This window comes from Grammomys surdaster, unplaced genomic scaffold, assembly GCF_004785775.1.
Source record: "Grammomys surdaster isolate TR1022 unplaced genomic scaffold, NIH_TR_1.0 126198, whole genome shotgun sequence".
In the NCBI taxonomy this organism is placed as follows: Eukaryota; Metazoa; Chordata; class Mammalia; order Rodentia; family Muridae; genus Grammomys; species Grammomys surdaster.
In genome coordinates this window covers 1,753,093-1,772,170 of record NW_021621003.1, presented here as the reverse complement: position 1 = coordinate 1,772,170, position 19,078 = coordinate 1,753,093, and the positions used below count along the sequence as shown (strand labels likewise).

Here is a 19,078-nt window from a genome sequence, read left to right as displayed (position 1 = left end):
TATATATAAAAACCTCTTAAATCCAATAGCTTTGGACAATAATTTCCCTTTAGTTGCCCAGTTTAAAAATAGCTTTTCTCACATTTGCCTCAGCATCTGAGTTGTAGATGAGTACCTTGTCATGTGACTCTTTGATTTAATACACAGCATTGTTGATTAATCATTACACTTGCTGACATTTTAAATCAGAATTCTAGTACTACTCAACTGGCTCTAAGTAGTTTCACAGATATAGTACTTTGGAAAAGTTGTTTTGTCCCTGGAAAAGAATCTAACAGCGTCATTGCTCACATACGCTTTAATATGAAAATGCTTCATTATTTTGAATACAAATAACTGACAAGGTACATGTCCTTTGGGAACAACCCAGTTCAAGTGGCAAATCTGTTTTGTCAAACAATAGACACCCTTCAGAAAGGAGAAGCCATCTCTATGGTAATAGGACTAACAGTAGCCTATTGATTGAGGGGAAGAAGACATTATACAATGTCAGCTGGCTTGTTACAGTTTCATTTGTTGTATGACCTGAACTTAACCTCTGGAACCTTTCTTCTGTGACTATAAACCCAACAGCAGGAGAGGTTTTGTGCAGCCATTACACTGGTGGCTTTTCCCCAGGCCTGACATACAGTAAATATATTCCTTTACAGGCTCCCTCCTCCCTCAAAATCTGTTCAGGAGACGTTTTACTACTTTATTCATTTACAGACAATCTTCTTTCCGTTTCGTTGTTGAATATTGAAGGGTTTTGATCCAGGAAGCTGTTTGCTTCTTTCTTCCCCCCAATACTTAGGAGAGCATTTCTGTACATGTGGGTTCATGCTGACTGGTGTGCAGTAAATTAATTCTTTTAACAGGTTTAGGATTTTTTTTTCAGGTAATTGTTCACGTAGCATTCACTATATTTAGCTCTTGGGGTGGACATAAAAACCTTCTGTACCTTTTAAACAAAGAGTGTGTTTCAGAAGCAAATTTCTGTTTAAATGTGTTGATGTAAAAGGCTCCATTTTTTTCAGTAAACATGGCTTAGAGTGAAAGAACAATTTATTCGTTGTTTCCAATTACTATGTAATCTTTGCTTTTTTGTATCCCTCTCTTGCCTTTAAAAGCCCTAAGATGTCATTAACACTTCACTGTTGTCAGTCTTGCTAACGGTTGGCAGGACCTCATTTGTATTGATTTGTTCCAATGTGGAAGCACATGAGTAAAACAGCACACTGAAAGCAGTGTGTGGCGTTGCAGTTTGTCGAGTTAGAAATAGTAAGAGTGTGGCAATCCTGGGAGCAGTGTTCCCGTTGACCATGCGTTTCGTTAGAGGAACTTAATCTTTCGTTCTAACCAACTAATACTCAGTTCATCCTTTTATCTTTATATTAAGACTATGTCATTAAGTTAGTGTTTTAAAAGAACAGAGATTTTTCTTTTAAGGCCATGGAGATAAATCATTTTAAAATGTGGTAGAATGTAATTTAAAGTATCCTATTTGTAATTCATAGATGGTATATAAAATTTTTTTAAAGTTAAAGTAATTTAATCACAAATATGAATGCTATCTAACTTTACTTAGTATTTGAATTTCAAAGTTATTTGTCAGGAAACATCTACCTAATGCTATGCAGTGAATCCGGAAGAGGGCTAATGTCATCGTCAGGTGTCTACATCAAATATATTTCCTATGTGCTGCTATCACTTAAAGAGAGGAAAACACATAGACAGTGTTGTACAGACACGCTGTACCTCAGGAAGCTTTAACTGCTTATAGTCTCCAGTCAGGGAACATTGTATATCTTTTGTTTGGGGAAGTATAAGATAAGAAAAACATTCTCAGTAGCCTTGAAAGTCAGCCAGTGAGGGTGATGGTGATGGTGGTGGTGGTGGTGATGATGATGATGGTGATTTCCAACTGTTAGTGTCCAGATGAAACTGCAAACAAATCCCTCCCACGGTGGCTATTGACTACCCAATGAGAAATGAAAGTAAAACACTTCTAGTTTTTATAACAAAATTCACTTTTAAAGAAACTAAGATAAACCATCCATTAAATCAGCATACTTTCAGACATTCTAAAAGTCCTTGTTCTAGAAACTTATAAGAAAAAAAAAAACCAAAACAGCAAGACCATTAGCACTGTATGATACAAAATCAGATCTCTTAGTGTAGAATATGTTATCTAGACTATATGTGTATTAATAATCAGTGGTATATTAGAACCACAATGGAATTATCATTAATTATAGCAATAATAGTTGAGTGTCTTCTGACAGGTTATTTTATGTCCACATTTTATACATGGGATTTTGCCATTTTTTATATTGTATATTTCTAAGCATTAATTCACTGCTAAAATTAATTTGATTATAGTTTTGGAAAGTGCTTTGATTCTAAGCAGTGTATCAGCTATTCTTACAGCTTCTATTAAGATGCCATTCAATAAAGAATAGAAAATGAAGATGCCGTACCTTGGAGAATGCAGAATCTCCTGCTTAAGGGACATTTGGATTTTCCAACTCAAAGAGTGTTTTAGATTATTGCCATAGAGAAGAATGTGCCGCGCTTCCTAATTTCAGAAGTAACTATGCATAAGTAACAAGTCGTCACCCAGCTTTCGTGCTCGGAAAGAATGGGAAGTACCAGAGCATTCATTTCCTTTCAGGGGAATATCTGTCCTGATCCCTGGTTAATTGATCATATATTTTTCTCATACTTGTATTAAAATTGCATTGACTTTGGCTGGTTAAGCATATTAAGAGCCCAGTTCATTTGCATTTTCTTATAAGTTGAGGGACATATTAGGCTCAAATAGCAAGGCTTCATTTTGAAGGGAGAAAAGCAGGCCAAAACTCTTTTAAGACTGTAGAGTCTTTTCTGACAGCTAGTCAGAGTTAGAATTAGTTCAAGGAGATGTTAATAACGCACTGCCTGGCCTAATCCCTTTGATATCACCAGGTATCCTCCTGTTCATGGGTTAATTGCTTTAAAAGCGAAGGCAATATTCTGAGCGGTGGGCCGCTTCACCTTTTCACAGCTGTTACCATTGAGTGACAACTAAATCCCATGTGTAAGATGAGGAAGAGCTCAATCTCCAATTGGGAGAAAATTTATGTAAACCGCAATCCCTTCAGAATGTGCGGAAGTCATAGACTTTCTTGATTTACTCTGCTTTTCCCAGAAAGCGCTATTGTTCACTTTCCTAAGTCCCATCAACCCTTTGTAGCAGAATATCACAGCGGCAGCAGATAGCTTGAAATATATAAATGCTATCATAGCTCTGATTAATAGCAGTGCTTATGAGTCAAGTCTGATAACAGTGCAGCTCTCCACTCAATTTCAGATACTGCTAATGGAATCTGTCTTCTCCAATTGTAATATGAGAAGGCCTAATTTGCCATGGAGCTTGGAGCTGTCACCAGTAGGGGATTGTGGGGTCAGATGGGAGCTGCCAGGTTTTTGCCCTGCAGCTTGTATCTCTCACTTTGAATAGAGCAGCCCCCTGCCTGCCAGTTAGCTGATAGGCCGCCGTGGGGCTTATGCCACTATGTACAATAGGAAAGGGCTGCATAGGCTGACTTTATAATTGTGAAGCTAGCTCATATTTCCACAGCTACTGTGCTGCATAATTTCTAATAAGTGGTTTTAACAAATGTCAGATTATGAAAAGTTTCCTCAATTACAAAAACTTATAAAACATTTAAATTGCTAAATCTGTTTCCTGCCGAGATCCTTGCTACTGGAACTAGTCATCAGTTATTACTGGCCGGCTAATAAATGCACATATTTCTTAAAATTACAAATAAAACGATAACTTGTAACTTACCCAGACTTTCAGCTTTTCAGACTCACAGAGATAGGTGATGGCCTTAACGAGTTGAATATTAAAATGCATTTCATAACTTCAGCTGATTCAAGTACTTCACATCAGTTTCTTGTTTTCCATGTTTCTTAGTGTTGGTGATGAAGGTAGCTTAATAGCCTCAGTATGTTGGTTTTAATTATTTGGATGTTTGGTGTTTACTTCCTACACCTGCCACGCGTTAGTGTGGCAATGGGACCACATCTTCCAAGTGTTCGGTTAAAAGGACCTCGGGTGTTGAGATAGATGCCCATATACTTGGAGGCAGTTTCAGTTCAACTGCTGGACACCAAGCATGCTGTCTTGACTGAGTAGCAAGCTCATTTCCAGGTGCTCCGTGTGTGAACACATGTGGTCTGTAAACGGGCCACTTTTTGTAGTAGGCAGCACCTCAGCAGGGATTGCGCTCGTTGTGCGAGTTCCTGGCGTACGAGAGACAGTGGGGCGCTAAAGACTTAGACAGTGCTTCTTTCTAGACTGTTTAGGTACGAGATAGTGAGAGACGATGGAATGAATTGTTTTAGACTTTATAGCTTTATTATATGGCTGTATTTAGGTTAATCTTTTTTGACTAAACATTTTACGGGGCTTGAGGAGACATGCGCACACCACAGTGCACCTCTGGAGGTCAGAGGACAGCTTGAGGGAGTTGGTTCTTTCCCTTCACCGCGTAGGTCCTGGAACTCAGGCTCAGCTCTTCAAGCCTTACCTGCTGAGGCATGGTGCCGGCCTGTAGACCTCAATTCTCACAGGAATGGATTGATTACATTTATTCATGGAAACTGTTTATGATCTGATCCCTTCCATTTTCGTTGTGCTATGTAGGTTTTTTTTTTCCTTTTTGAAGGCTTTAAAATTTTTCTCCACCTTTGTATGGTTTTAAATCATGGATAACATGTGGCAGTTTTCCTTTCAGAGCTCAGTAGTTATTATGGGCAAAAACAGTAGACTTGGCTGGTCCAGAGGGTGAAAGTAACCTTGGTAGGATTTTCTCAGAAGTGGCAACACGTTTTTTGTAAAATGTCGGATAAGGACTTACTTTCAAAGTTATTAAAGATGGGAAGAATGCCATTTTTGAGGCCTAGTGGTGGTGGCTGATAAAGAGATAAAACTTGAAGGTACTGTGTCCTCAGTTGTTTTGTTCATCCGGTCTGAACCTGGAAGTGAAAAGGTTTGGATCCCCCTGCTCTCTGCTGCCTAGAACTTGACACATTTGATGCTCAGAGAACATTTGCTACAAGGATGCAGACTGACAGCAAAAGAAAGGAGTGTAACAGTGCTTGAGTTTTTGTTCCCTAAGATGCTAGTGTGACCATTCTCCACATAGCCTGGAGAGATGAAAAGTTATGATGTTGATTATGTGAATGAGCCAGAAGGTAACCTTCACGTCATTTCCATGACTAAAGCTCAGGAAGATAAGAATATGGAAGGATAAGAATGATGCATGTGGAGGGCAGTGGTGGTGGTGCAGGCCTTTAATCCCAGCACTCAGGAGGCAGAGGCAGGCCGATCTCTGAGTTCAAAGCCAGCCTGGTCTACAGAGTGAATTTCAGGACAGTCAGAGAAACTTCATCTCAGAAAACCAAAACCAAAACCAAAGACAGACAGGCAGGCAGACAGACAGACACACGCACGCACGCACGCACACACACACACACACACACAGAGAGAGAGAGAGAGAGAGAGAGAGAGAGAGAGAGAGAGAGAGAGAGATGCAGTTGATCTCACCTGCTTTAGCATACTTCCTTCCTCTAATCCATTGTGCCTTCCTTATTAGGAAGTGACACTCTAAGGAACCAGTGATGTGCACATGCTGCTGTTCAAACTGCCTGCTTCCGCTTCCTCTGACTTGAAGTAGGAGTGCTCAGTATCAATGAAAGCTAGTGCACCCCTGGTGGGTTTTTTTGTATGCAGGTATCATTGAAGTCAAACAGATTCATGAATTTTATGAGGCACATTAAATGTGTGTTTGGAACGAGTTTCAGGATCTGTTATTTGCCTTCTGATTGAGGGTTAGACAAGTATGTGACTATACATGAAAATCAAATACCATGTAGTGGAAAGAAAAATGCACAGTATCATCTATAGCAAATCTGTGCCTATAAGTTGTAACCTCCTGATTTATCCATTGAGTCAACAGATGAAAATACTGCACAGTCAGTAGCTTTCTTAGGAGCCCTCTCTGGCTCTCAAGGGTGTTATGGACCAAAGAGAAGTCAGCTGTGTTTTAACTAGAGAAGGAGGATGCTCACACTTGTTAGGATGGACTTTCTTAAAGCCATCACAGCCGCTCTCCTTCAGTGCAGCAAATCTGCCATGTGCATTGCTCAGTGAAATTGAAGAGACTTGACATCCTTACCACACTGCCTTCATATGTCTGTCTGTGTTGTACAGGAGCACTGCATTCTCCTAAACTGTGGACCACATGATTTTGTTGTTGTTTTCAGTACATCCTAACCACAGTTTTCCCTCCCTGCACTCCTCCCATCCACCCCCCAGATCCAGTCCTCCTCTGTTTCCCCTCAGAAAAGAGCAGGCCTCCAAGGGATATCACCTGAACCCTGTATAACAAGATGCAATAAAACTGGGCACAAAGCCTCCTCTCAAGGCTGGGAGAGGTGACCCAGTAGGAGGAGAAGGGTCCCAAGAGCAGGCAAAAGAGTCAGAGACACCTTGACTCCCACTGTCGGGAGTCCCACAAGAACAAGCTAACAACTATAACATATATGCAGAGGACCTAGCTCAGAGCCATGCAGGCTCTGTGACTGCCACTTCAGTCTCTGTGAGTCCCCATGAGCCCTGCTTAGCTGATTCTGTAGACCCTGTTCTTCTGGTGTCCTTGACCCTTCTGGCTCCAAAAACTCTTCCCTCTTCCTCCCCCTCTTCCACAGGGTTCTCTGAGATCCAAGGGGAGGGACCTGATGGAGACATCCAATTTGGGATCTGTCTCTGCCTAATGTTTGGCTATGAGCCACATGATTTTAGTGATAAAAAAAAAACAAAACGAGGATTTATTTACTACAAATATATCACATAATGTATGTATACATAGAATATGTTCATGAAAGATAAAACAAACTTGGCCTGACAGTTGTACAGACCTATAATCTGAGCTACTGAGGAGAATAGAGTAAAAATACAGTAAATTCAAAGGCCTGTCTGGAAATTTAAAGAGACCTCATCCCAAAAATAAAGTTACAGAGGCCTGGGATATAGCTCAGTATGGGTTCAATCCTCAGTAAAACACACACACACACACACACACACACACACACAGAGAGAGAGAGAGAGAGAGAGAGAGAGAGAGAGAGAGAGAGGGAGGGGGAGAGCTCTCTGGCTCTGTGTCTCTCTCTCTCTCTCTCTCTCTCTCTCTCTCTCTCTCTCATATAAAATTCAAGGAGGGCTGGACATGCAGCTCAGTAGTGGCTCATTTGACTACTGTGTCTATAACTCTGTATTCAAACCCCAGTACAATAAAAATAAAACAAAATATACTTCAGTGACTTAAATCTGATTATGTTAAATCATCAGTATTTTTGTTTTTCTCTACTGGTGTGACACCTTAGAATTAAGTATACCTCTTCAGTATAAAAACTTGGTTTTGGCTACTGATATTGATATGTGGCTACCCTTTACAACATAGTGGTTGTTTTATTTAAATTATCACAGCAGTGATATTCAAAGTGTATGATTTCTATATGGCTCATCAGGCTATACCTTTTTATAAGTCACAGTAAATTCTAAAAATGTGTTGTTCATTTGAAGCAATATTTTCTTTGACTTCACATAAAAACATCTGGATTGATAAATACTATAGTTACCTCATCATAAAGTGTTAAACTGGAAAATACTGTCTTTAGACTGTTTTCAATGTCTTCATGAGTCTGTGATCTCCCTGGAACTCCCTTCCCTCCTGTTTATTATTGTTGTGACCAAGTATGATGAATTAGTCAGACATTTTTATATGTCTTTTAGTTTTTACTAAATTTTAATTTCAAGATTCTTATTTGACACATTATTAACTCTGTTTGCTTTTTGGAAAGATTACTTACTTATTCAGGTTTGTTCAAGAAAATGAAAGAAAAATAGAGATAGGGCTCATGGATTGCCGAGTAAAACCATGATGGAACTGTGTGTGGGTGTGTATGAGTGAGTGTGCGTGGAGGGGTGTGTGGGTGTGTATGAGTGAGTGTGCATGGAACTGTGTGTGGGTGTGTATGAGTGAGTGTGCGTGGAGGGGTGTCTGTGTGCATGTGTGAGTGTGGGGGGGTGTCTATGTGTGCAAGTGTGAGTGTATTTGAGTGTGAGGGTGTGGGGTGTCTATGTGTGCATGTGTGCAAATGTGACTGTGTATGTGTGTGTGCTTGGGTGTATGTGTGTGAGGGTGTGTTTGGGTGCTTTTCCTGCATGTATGTCTCTGCACCCCATGCACACAGGGCCTGTGGAGGCCTAAAGAGTGTGTTAGGTGTCCTGGAACTGAGGTTAGAAGTTGTTAGCTGCCATGCCGGTGCTGAGAATCAAACCCATGTCCTTTGGACAAACAGCCAGTTCTCTTCAGCCCTGAGCTGTCTCTCTAGCCCAACAATGGGGCTTTTAGTTAAGTCATTTTTATTATTATTTTTTTAATCATCAGACTTAGTCTTTGGATTGATGGGAATTGTTTTGTCTTATTTAAGGAAATATTCCTAGTTAATGTGCCAGGTAGACTTTATGGGCAGCACGTGACAGCTTGTTTTATGGGCTTAGAGCAATAATTTCATTTAAAAGTCATAGTCTAATATTAATACCAGACTTGACATCCTCCATCCTTTTTTTTTTGAAAGCTAGGTCTTACTGCACAGCTCAGACTGGCCTTAAGCGCCTGCTTCCGACTCCTGCGTGCTGGGATTCTAAATACGCACTATCATACCCACTTTCCTTCCATTTATTTTTGAAAGAAAGACTCCTTAGAAAGAAATTAGGGCTGTTCAGTCATATTTGCAGGAACATTTATTAATGACATTTTATTCTACTTACATAATTTAGCCCAACTGAAAAAAATTACATGTAATAGCTTTGCGGGACAGAGGAGATCTAGAGTGTGCTCTTGCTCAAGGTTTTTCCTAAGAGAGTTCAACTAACTCATCTAATCACTCGCAAGCCATTCCCTTGTTGTTAGGAAGGATGATTCCAGGGCTCAGTAATCAAACAGGACAGCAAATTCCTTAGAGACTGGAGGACTTCAGGGAGGACTTCCATAGAGTCCTAGGAAAGGCCTTTTACACTTGGAGCAGAGTCTTGTCACTTCTCTTCTTAACACACTTACGAGCACACCCACTCTTGGATGCTTTTACCATTAAGAGCCTTGTGGTATCATCTAGGAAACCTGCCACACGTTCGATGTTTTTCTGCCTCTAATGTGCTGTGCTCTATTGATATGGCGTGTTCAGCGATGCTGGATGCAGTAAAACAGACGGTGGCAGTGTTGTTGAGGGAGACGGTAAGGAACTTTTTTACACATCTGTATGTGAAAGGTGATGTAACTGTGACCCTCTGTATTTATCATCCCCTTGGAAATATTTATTTTGTAAGTAAAGAGTAAGTCGAGTAATATGAAAGACAAAGGTGCTCTTTACATAAATTATTTCCATAGTCTTCCCAAAAGAATATTTGAAGATTAAAGTACAGAATAATGACAGGAACGAGCATGCCTTAGCATCTAGAAGTTGTATCCACACGGAGATCATATTAATTTAAAAAAAAATCAATGTAACAAAGAAGGAACCCTTTAATTTTCTACCTTCCTTGTTGCCAGGATACCACCTTTTATAGTTTTAGAGAACAAGCCTGTAGGGGTATGGTTCTTTTTATGTCTTGAAAATTATTTATTTTATTTTACATGTATGAGTGTTTTGTCTGAATATATGTATGCCACATACATGCTTGGTTCACACAAAGTTCAGAAAAGGGCATTGGATCCCCTGGAACTGAATTTACAATGGTTTTGAGCCTCCCTGTGGATTCTGGGATCTGAATCCAGGTCCTCTGCAAGAGCAACAAATGCTCTTAAATACTGAGCTATCTCTCCAACCCCCAAGAGCATGATTCCTAAAGGAAACAAAATTTACTCCAAACCTAAAATACGTTTTGTTTTTGCAGTTTAAAGAGTCTCTTTGCCCTTTGTGGGTTTCAGGGATCAAACTTGGGTCGTCAGTCTTGGCAACAGGCTTAATTAACCACTGAGCCATCTTATCACACTAAGAGTTCTCTCTAAATAATGGAATAATTACAAGCTTAATTTGAAAGTTGTATTGTTGGATTATTGCGCAGTGGTAGAGAACTTGCCTAGCATGTGCAGGGTTGTGAGTTCAAGCCCCAATACTTCAAAGGGGGAAACAAAAAAGAATAAAGAAAAATTTCTAGGCTGAGGTTGAGGTAGTTAGAACCATTGCTCTTTGAAGCCCATTCAAAGCTTTAGATTGTGTCTTAAATATAAAATACACAGTATGAAAAGCACTTATCTTCAAAAAAATCAAGTAGCTTTTCTCCAGACATACACACCAGAGATGTATGTGTGTATTGACATGGCTATCCTGTGGTATCAGTAGTCCAGATTTTTTTTTTTTTGCTTTGTAATATATTTTATGGAGAGAATTTTAAGTTATCCAAAGGTTTTTTTTTATCTTTTGATTGTTTACAGTAAAAGGTTTATATGCTTAAGAATCAATTATTTTTATAAATATAAAAAGATCTATTAAGTATCACTTAATACATTTAAATTATTGACCACCTGGAGGACAGGCAAGTACCCTAATCTTAGTGAAAGTATTTTAGGGAAAATTTCTTATAAAACCTGGTGCTTTTATTGAGTTATGAATAAAATATACAGTGAGTTAGCTAAGTTAAGGCAAGCTGTGCTCTAGAGAAAGAGGCACTGAAGAAACCCAGAGTTGAGGAAACAGCCTGTCTTAAAATTAAAACTCTAATATGCCCCCAAAATGTTTGTGTGGTGAAGGCCAGCTGATGGGCATTAGTTGCTTTTAGTTAATTTACTTTCGATGTTTTCATCCATGTATATAATATTTTGATCATACCCATGCTCCTGCATCCCCTCCTCTTACCCTCTCGCCTCCTTCCTCTGAACCCTTCTTTCCCACTAGTCCTGATGGACCACTCTGGCACCATCTGTGGCTTACCCCAGTGATGGGCTCACAGTGTGGTGGCACTAATTATAGGTGAGGGGAGCTAGGCAGTGGGACCTGGTAGGAGGAAGTGGGTCACTAGAGATAACTTTAGAAGGTCTGTCTCATCCCTGGCCTCTCTTGTCTTGCTGCTCCAGAGATGAGCATCTTTCCACTACCATGTCCTTTTGCTGTGATGTTCTGCTTCAGCTCAGCCCAGAAACAGTGGAAAGAGGAGAGGGGAGGGAACGGGAGGAGTACAGAGGGAGAAGACAAGGAGAAGGAAGAGGAAAAGGAGGAAGCAGGTGCATATAGGTTGACAGAATTGTTACAGAGCTTGCCATGGCCATGACCTTCTATTAGGGTTGTGATGGAAGAGGAACCATTAAAGGGTTAGGTGCCAACAGATGTAAGACTGAGTTAGTTTTGACTCCTTCATTGTGGTGGTGATGGTGGACATCACCTTAGAGTTTATCATGCTTCGGGATTGGCTTGAGCTCAGGGTGATTACTAATAGCCGAAAAGGGCAGTTAATGGTACAGACGGAGGGAGTGAGCTGTAGTTTGACAGTGCTGCCTGCGGGCTAGAGGGATGGCCCGGCAGTTAAGAGTGCTGGCTGCTCTTGCAGATGGCCCAGGTTTGACTCTCAGCATCTACATAGTAGCTCACAGCTGTCTGTAACTCTAGTTCTCGGTCTCTGACAACCCCTTTGACCTCCGTGGGCACTGTATGTACTTGGTACACATATGCGTATTAGCCCCTTTGGCCTCCGTGAATACTGTATGTATTTGGTACACATGTGCATGCCAAACACTCATACACTTAATCTAAAAATAAATATTGTTTAAAAGTAGTTAGGAAATCTGCAACTTGTAAAAAGTTCAGCAGGGAGACAGGAAGAGGAAATGTTGACCTTCATTTCTCTCAGAAAACCAAAGTAAATGATGAAAATCATGAAATAGGCAATAAAATAGCAGGAGCTGTGGCTGGTGGAGAGGTGACTGACTCGTGACATCAGATTAGGGGTAACATGGTAGTCAGCTAGACATACATAAGTTTGATACTAAGGGATGAAGTATGCTAGGTTATTTTTTTTTCAGTGTGTAGTTGTTAGTTGAAAGCAAGCCAGTAGATAAAACCAGTCTATGTAGCATGAGAGGAGTAATCCCTTCAGCATTAAGAGATTGAAATGATAGCAAATATAAGTGTTAGTAGTTCATGGGGAAATGGAAACATGGAGAGAAAACACAAAAGATCTAAAACTATGTGAGGAGGAGCAGGGGTATGTGGGGTCCCACATATCAGTCTTACAGAATGGCCCTGGAAGAGTTATCACAGCAATGGACAACACAGTAGAGGACCAGAATGCCCATTGTCACAGGAGGTGGGTGGGGCTGCGAGTGGTTTGCACTAGTGAACTAGAGGGCAAAAAACAAAACAGTTGCAATAAAGGGGAATGGTGTCTTGTGGGCATTCTTGGTTGCAACCATTTGACTGGCTGTGTTTAGTAGAAAAGAAATATATTTTTTAAAGAGTCAAGGTTAGGTAAGATGATAGATATGCCTTTAATCTCAGTACTTGGAAGGCAGAGAGAGGCAAGTGTATCTCTGTGAGTTCAAGGCCAACCTGGTCTACACAGATAGTTTCAGGCAAGCCAGGGCTACATAATAAGACCATGTCTAGAGCAACAAAAGACACTGAGAAGAACTCTATAGTTTGGTTTAAAAGGGCAAGCGACACAATTTTAAGAATTGTGACAGGGCCAATGACATGACACAGAGGGCAGAAGTATGCAAATGGCAGGCAGACAGAAGAAAGATGCATGATGTCTTTAGGATACCAACTACTCCACACCTACTAGACTGGCTTGAATTCCAAATTCAGATGAGAACGCTGGGCAGAATGGTGCACACTTTTAATCCCAGCTCTGAGGAGTCAGAGGTAGGCAGATCTATGAGTTCAAGGCCAGCCTGGTCTACAGAGTGAGTTCCAGGACAGCCAGGACTACACAGAGAAACCCTGTCTGGGAAACAACAGAGTTGGACTATAGGTGTTCACTGGAATGGAAAAAGCCAGCCTTTCATACTCTGCTGCTGAGAAACAGGAAACTAAAAGGACCATTGCCTTCTGTCTTCAGCTTGCTTTAGAACTCCATCCTCAGATCTATTAGTTTAAACTCTGAGCAAGCTCCTCAGATACTGGTCTTGAACTCAGAGATCTGCCTACCTCTGCCTCCTGAGTGCTGGCGTTAAAGGCATGTATCATTATGCCTGGCTGCCTTTTTTATTTTTTTTAAGTCTAAAATTCTACATAAAAGAAAATGTGGAATATTTCTGGGCTTAACTTGTTTTGTTTAACACAATTGCCCCAGTCCCAACATTTTCTGCAAGAAGATGATCTCATTCTTCTTTGCAGTTGATTACTACTCTGTTGGGTACACGAGCCATCTTCTTGTGTCATTCATGTAGTGGCAGGTGTGTAGGTTCAGTCCTCGGCTTAGGCACTGTGCTGGTGTAGCAGACTTAGACCTCTACTTCAGTTCTAGTTTCCTGTTTCTGAGGTATGTCTGACTGTGCTATCAGGCATCCCTACCTAATGTAGAGGGGACCCTCCTTCCTTCTCCCTTCCCAGTGTTCATTGTGGTTTTACGTTGTAATCATAATGTTGGGGTGAGAGGAAGTCTCAATATAGTCTTGATTTGTATTCTGCTAATGGCAAAGAGATTAATAATGCCCACTTATTGATCAGTATCTAGACTATATAAGAAACTTTTAAGAAATGGATTTGTTTCAGATTCACTGAACCTTACCCTTGAGTCTGTCATTTCTCCCAGGGTGCTAATTTATGTGTTAACTGGAGGAAGGATGCTTGTGTCTTATGACAACTTCCCAAAATTGAATTTGATAGATGAAGCTAAGTTCTATTAAAATGTTATAAGTAAAGCCAGCTGTGGTGATACACACCTATGATCCCAGAAGTTTAGAAATGGGGGCAAGAGGATTATAATGAGTTTGAGGGTATCCTGAGCTACATAATGAGACCCTGTTTCAGAAAACTAAACTCAGAAATGTTTTTAAGGCTAATCCTCTTTCCTTGTTTCCTTTGTATGTTTGGAACAAGGTGCTTCTATATAACGAAGACGGAAGATAGAGGTTCTTGGAGACAGACTAGAACCCTGAGAACTGGAGAGAAGTTAATAAGAGTAAGATACAAGGATAGAGGAAGGAGAAGGGAGGACATTGTATTGAGGGTATAGCATGAGCCCTGATGTGTGCTGGGGATGGCATGCCACATTAAGGAGTTCTGAGGCACACAGCTAGTCTGCAGAGCTCATAATGCTGGTGTTAGCCAAAGGGTGGGCCCAGTATACTGCAAGATTGGATTCCAGGCTGATTCATCTAGGACAACACTCAGACAATGAACTGAACCCAGTAAGCATGCCTCTCCCCACCTCACCCCCAGTCCCCAGACAGGGTTTCTTTCTGTAACCCTGGCTGTCCTGGAACTCATTCTGTAGGCCAGGCTGACCCTGAACTCAGAGGCTCACCTGCCTCTGCCTGGGGTTGCTTTAGACAAAGTAAAGATAAATTGTATTTTTTGAAAAAAGGCAGATGGGAATGTAAATTCCAATAAATGTAAAACATCAAAGGCTACATCTGGAAACAAAGTGTTCATAAATGTCACCAAGAGCCATACAGTGACTCCATGGGGACACTGCACCTAAATTCTGAGTACCAGGATTAAAGGTATGTACCACCACCAGTAAGCACCCTTAACCACTGAGGTTGGGTGTTGAAATTTTATTTTACTTCTTTTCTACAGTGGTTGATTGAAATTTCTTCATATTTTATACAAAATATCTGAAAACTAATAACTTAGAGGAATTAGTATCAATTGTTAGGCCTAGTAAGGGTCACTGGGTCACTGGGCTTCCTGGTACTGTTGAGATAGCCAGTAATGGCTACTGGATTTCCAAAACTCCGAAAAACTCAGTAGTTGTTTCAAATTTTGTAGTTGTAGATTTATAGCAAGGTGGGAGTTATTCTGGCTAGATATACTCTACTGTTTGGTCCTGTTACTAGTCACAAGTCATATCTCTGAATTAAGGTGCAGAGTCCCCATGGAGTCACTGCATGGCTCCTATTTATAGTCAGGGCGTGAGCAGTTTGTTTGCATTCTTTACATTTGTTGACGTTTACACTCCCAACTGCCTCTTTAGAAAAATATAACTCATCTTTACTTTGTCTAAAGCAAAAAACAGTTAGAAATTAAGAGCATAACTGTACAAGATCTCAACATTGTCAGATACTTAGACAGAGACCTCCGTGGTCACACCAGGAGGTAAAAGTAGATGGTCCTGGGCTCCATGACCATGATTCCATGAGAAGCGATAACTGAATGCTCCCGAGTGGTGTTTCACCTCTTGTTAAGCTTTACAGTCTCAGCTAGTCCATTTGTGGCTGTTCAGGAATGACCCGTGTTTATCTGTAGCCATCTCTTCAGGTTGTCTGACCTGGCTCAAGCCCTAGTGTGCAATCTGAGACGTAAACCTCCTTCTGTCCACAGGCTCGTTGATTTGTTGACATGTGGACTTCCTCACTAAAATCTGTTAGAATTATTATATGAAGAATGTGCTGGTTATAGTGTGTTGGAAGAGGGCTGGGCAATTGTCATAATTTCTGCTGGTAGAGTTTCTGAAAGAAAAGTCAGCTCCTTTTGTTCAGAGAGAGATTTCATGTTATCTGTGTTTGCAGGCTTTCTGGCTCACATGCTGGAGGAATCCTTGCTGCGGGGGTGTTTTCATTTTCTCGCCTAACATGGCAGTGGTCCATTGCAGCCGAGGTTTTTAGCTTAAACAATCTGTTTGTGGGGCTGCTCATGGCGCTTACTGTGCGTTTTGAGGAGGCAACAGCCGCAAAGGAGAGATCAAAGGTAAGCTATTTTGATCAAAGTGAAATCGTTTTTTGTTTCAGTTTTCAGGCAGAAACGTATTTCTTTTTAACTTTGGTTTAGACCACACTCATCTATTCTGATTCCTGTTAGGGGTAATCTGGGCAGGTGGAGAGACTGTCACACTTAGACCCTTTGCTAGGAATGGAACCATGGTGCCTCTCAAGCATGGTACTTTCCCTGCTCAAGAGTTTAGGTTTTGGAGAATGAGAATTATGGAAATGTCTAGTGAGTCCTGAGGGAAGAATGTGTTTGGTTCATACACCACCGTGTGTGTGTGTGTGTGTGTGTGTGTGTGTGTTGTGTGTTGTGTGTTGTGTGTGTGTTGTGTGTGTGTATATGTGTTTCGAGGCCAAGCTGTGGATGGACCACATTAAGGTAAATTCAGCGGTAGTACACTGATTCCTCAATAGTTACAGGAAAGATCACAGTTATAAATTATCTTTAGCCAGAAGAAGAATTCAAATGTAAAACTCCAAGTAGTTCAGAGATCGATCGCCACCACAGTCATCTGCACCATGAAGGAGCCTTGTCTTCTAAGCGCTCATTAGCCTCTGTGCCTCAGAAAGGCTACGTCGTCTTAGTTCAGGGCAGCTTACTGTTGCACTATGAAACAAAGGAAACCATGATCATTGTGGTTTCCATAAATCTCCATGCTATTAGAGGGGTTTGTGTAAGACAACCTTCTTTTCTGATTGTGTTAAAGAAAAACACATGATACATACATATATACCATGTACTTGTTTAGGGACATAAGCAAGCTTTCCTGCATTCAGCCATAGGGACCATGGTAGCAGGCTTAACTCCAAATACAAAGAAAAGTAGAAACTTATAGCCAAGGAGCTGGCAGGGAGTCAAGGAAGGAATCCTGACAGGAAACATAGAGATAAAGTGAGACTTGGGTCAAACAAAATTCTCGTGAGGGAGAAGGCCTCTGATGAGCTGGGGGCTGTGGAAGGTGGCATATGGGAATGGGGTGGGGATGCTCAGGAGCTGCCCTGCGATTGGACAGTGGAGAATGGTTCAAAGGGGCCTAATTGCTGTGTTAAGGAGAGACTATCGCTTATGAGACTATCGCATGTCCAGTAACAACTAAAAGCCTCCTATGAGATAACAAAAGTTCTAAATAAAATTTTATGTTTTTAGTAGGGTAAAGCAGAATTGTTGAATTTCAATGACAGATTTCAGTTAAGAATGATACAGTGCCCTGGTACTGGTAGTCATTGTAAGGGGCTTCCCAGGAGTCACTTTAAAGATAGTCTTAAGGTCTGGAAGGTTTTATGAAAATGGGGAAAAAAAAAACTACCCAAAACTACTGCTGATTAATATTAGTGACTTAACATGGTTGTTGACATCTCAGGGCTTGGCTCTAAGTTGGCACACAGAAGCTGTGCATATGCATTAAGGGCTTTTTACTGTTAGGTTTAGTGTTTTGGGTGACGATTTGACTTAGTGTTTCTTTTTCTTTCCCAGATAGCAACCATTGGTGCTTTCTCCTGTGGCCTCAGCTTGTGTAATCAGCACACAATAGTCCTCTATGTCTTATGCATAATACCCTGGATTCTTTTTCGACTTCTGAAAGAGAAGGTAGGTTTGTTTTTTTAATTATAAAAATTAGAATTCATACTATTTCACATAGGTTCAGTTCAACATTTGTGTTATTTAAAAATTTAGGGCTACAATGTTTCTTGAGTTTTATGTAAAACATAAGTGACCCGAGGCTTTAACAATATTGACTTTAAAAAGAGGATTTACAGAATTATGCAGTATTGATTATGGTGGTATCTGGCTGACTCCATAATCTTTCTCGTGATTGTTGACAGCGCCTCAGCACACAGGGACAGAAGGGACTGGGAACAGCAACATCATATTTTCTAACTGGTTTTCTTGCACATCCTAAGATTCAAACAGTCAAGTAGCAATGCTTCATGCCTTCAAGTGCTGAGTCCTGTCTGTGTGGCCAGGTGCTGGAGTCTAACACACAGCATCTGCTAAAGTGAGCTCAGTGAACTCAGTGATGATAGGCCTGTGTCCTCAGAATCCCGAGAATTCCTCCTCAGAACTGAAAACTGTTCGTTTGCTTTTTATCTTTATTCGTGAAAAAAAAATGAACATTACTAAAAATGACAGAAAGCAATTCAGGAGACTTTTTTTTGCTAGACACTGGGATGTTCAAGTAGGAAAAGGCAGGTGGTTAGACACGAACTCTGGGAAGAAAATGTCCTTATTCCATCAGAGTTCTTGTAGAAGGTGGACTGTACAAGGCCGAGCTGGGCAGTCACTTTATTGTTTCTTTGTTAAGAACCCCAGTGATATTTATTTCTAATTTTATTATTTGTTAATTTTACCCAGCTACAGTCAGAATCTCAATAAAAACACGTAAAGCATATAATAAAATTATTATGTGGAAATAAGGAAATAATTATACTAAAGCTTTAAATAATTGTATTTACTGTACTTCAACACATCTTGGTAACAAGGCAAAAGGGGGTAATGTGGAGATTATAAAATTCTTTTTTTTATAAAATTCTTATTATGTGATTAAATAAAGAGGAGACAATGGTTGACAAAGAACAACTCTTTCCTAGAATTTACTTCTGTGACGTCGATCGAATCCTTACATGAGGGATATTAAAGAGCTTAACCAGCAGTATATTTTTAGATAGTTGTTTATTGGTGTTTGGTTCTTTGACAGAGTCTCAGGGGGGTTACAGTAGTTTTATAGTGTATAGAAAGTTCTTTAAATAATGCTTTGTGGTATAAACCCTTGGTAATAGATGAAGACATAACTAGGTGCATGCCTGTAATCCCAGCATTCCGGAGTGTGAAGCAGGTTTGAGAGTGTAAGGCCAACGTAGGCTGCACAGACAGCTTGAAGCCAGCCTGAGCCACAGGGAGTTTGAGGCCAGCTTTACATTCCAGCATATATGAATGAAGGCAAAGAGATAACATTTAAAAATATAATTCAGCAAAGGCTTCTCTCTGGACTATAAAACTGAGCAGCACACACTCCTTTTCAGCATCAGTGGGCACCTGAGCAGGGGAGGGCAGCAGGCACCTGGGTGGGGGAAGGCAGCAGGCACCTGGGTGGGGGAGGGCAGCAGGCACCTGGGTGGGG

General features: G+C 40.7%; 1 protein-coding gene across 2 annotated transcripts in view; it reads left to right on the top strand.

The window, feature by feature from the left end:
• The window catches only part of Tmem260 (transmembrane protein 260), a 60,612-nt gene that overhangs the window by 6,982 nt on the left and 34,552 nt on the right, over positions 1 to 19,078 (top strand). For both annotated transcript variants that reach the window (XR_003710162.1, XM_028758589.1), the window contains exons 4-5: positions 15,765 to 15,942; positions 17,434 to 17,547. Coding sequence is in view for 1 of the 2 variants with exons in the window: in XM_028758589.1 (XP_028614422.1) it covers positions 15,765 to 15,942; positions 17,434 to 17,547 (292 nt within the window). In the remaining variant the exon portion in view is untranslated. The remainder of the gene's footprint in view (positions 1 to 15,764; positions 15,943 to 17,433; positions 17,548 to 19,078) is intronic.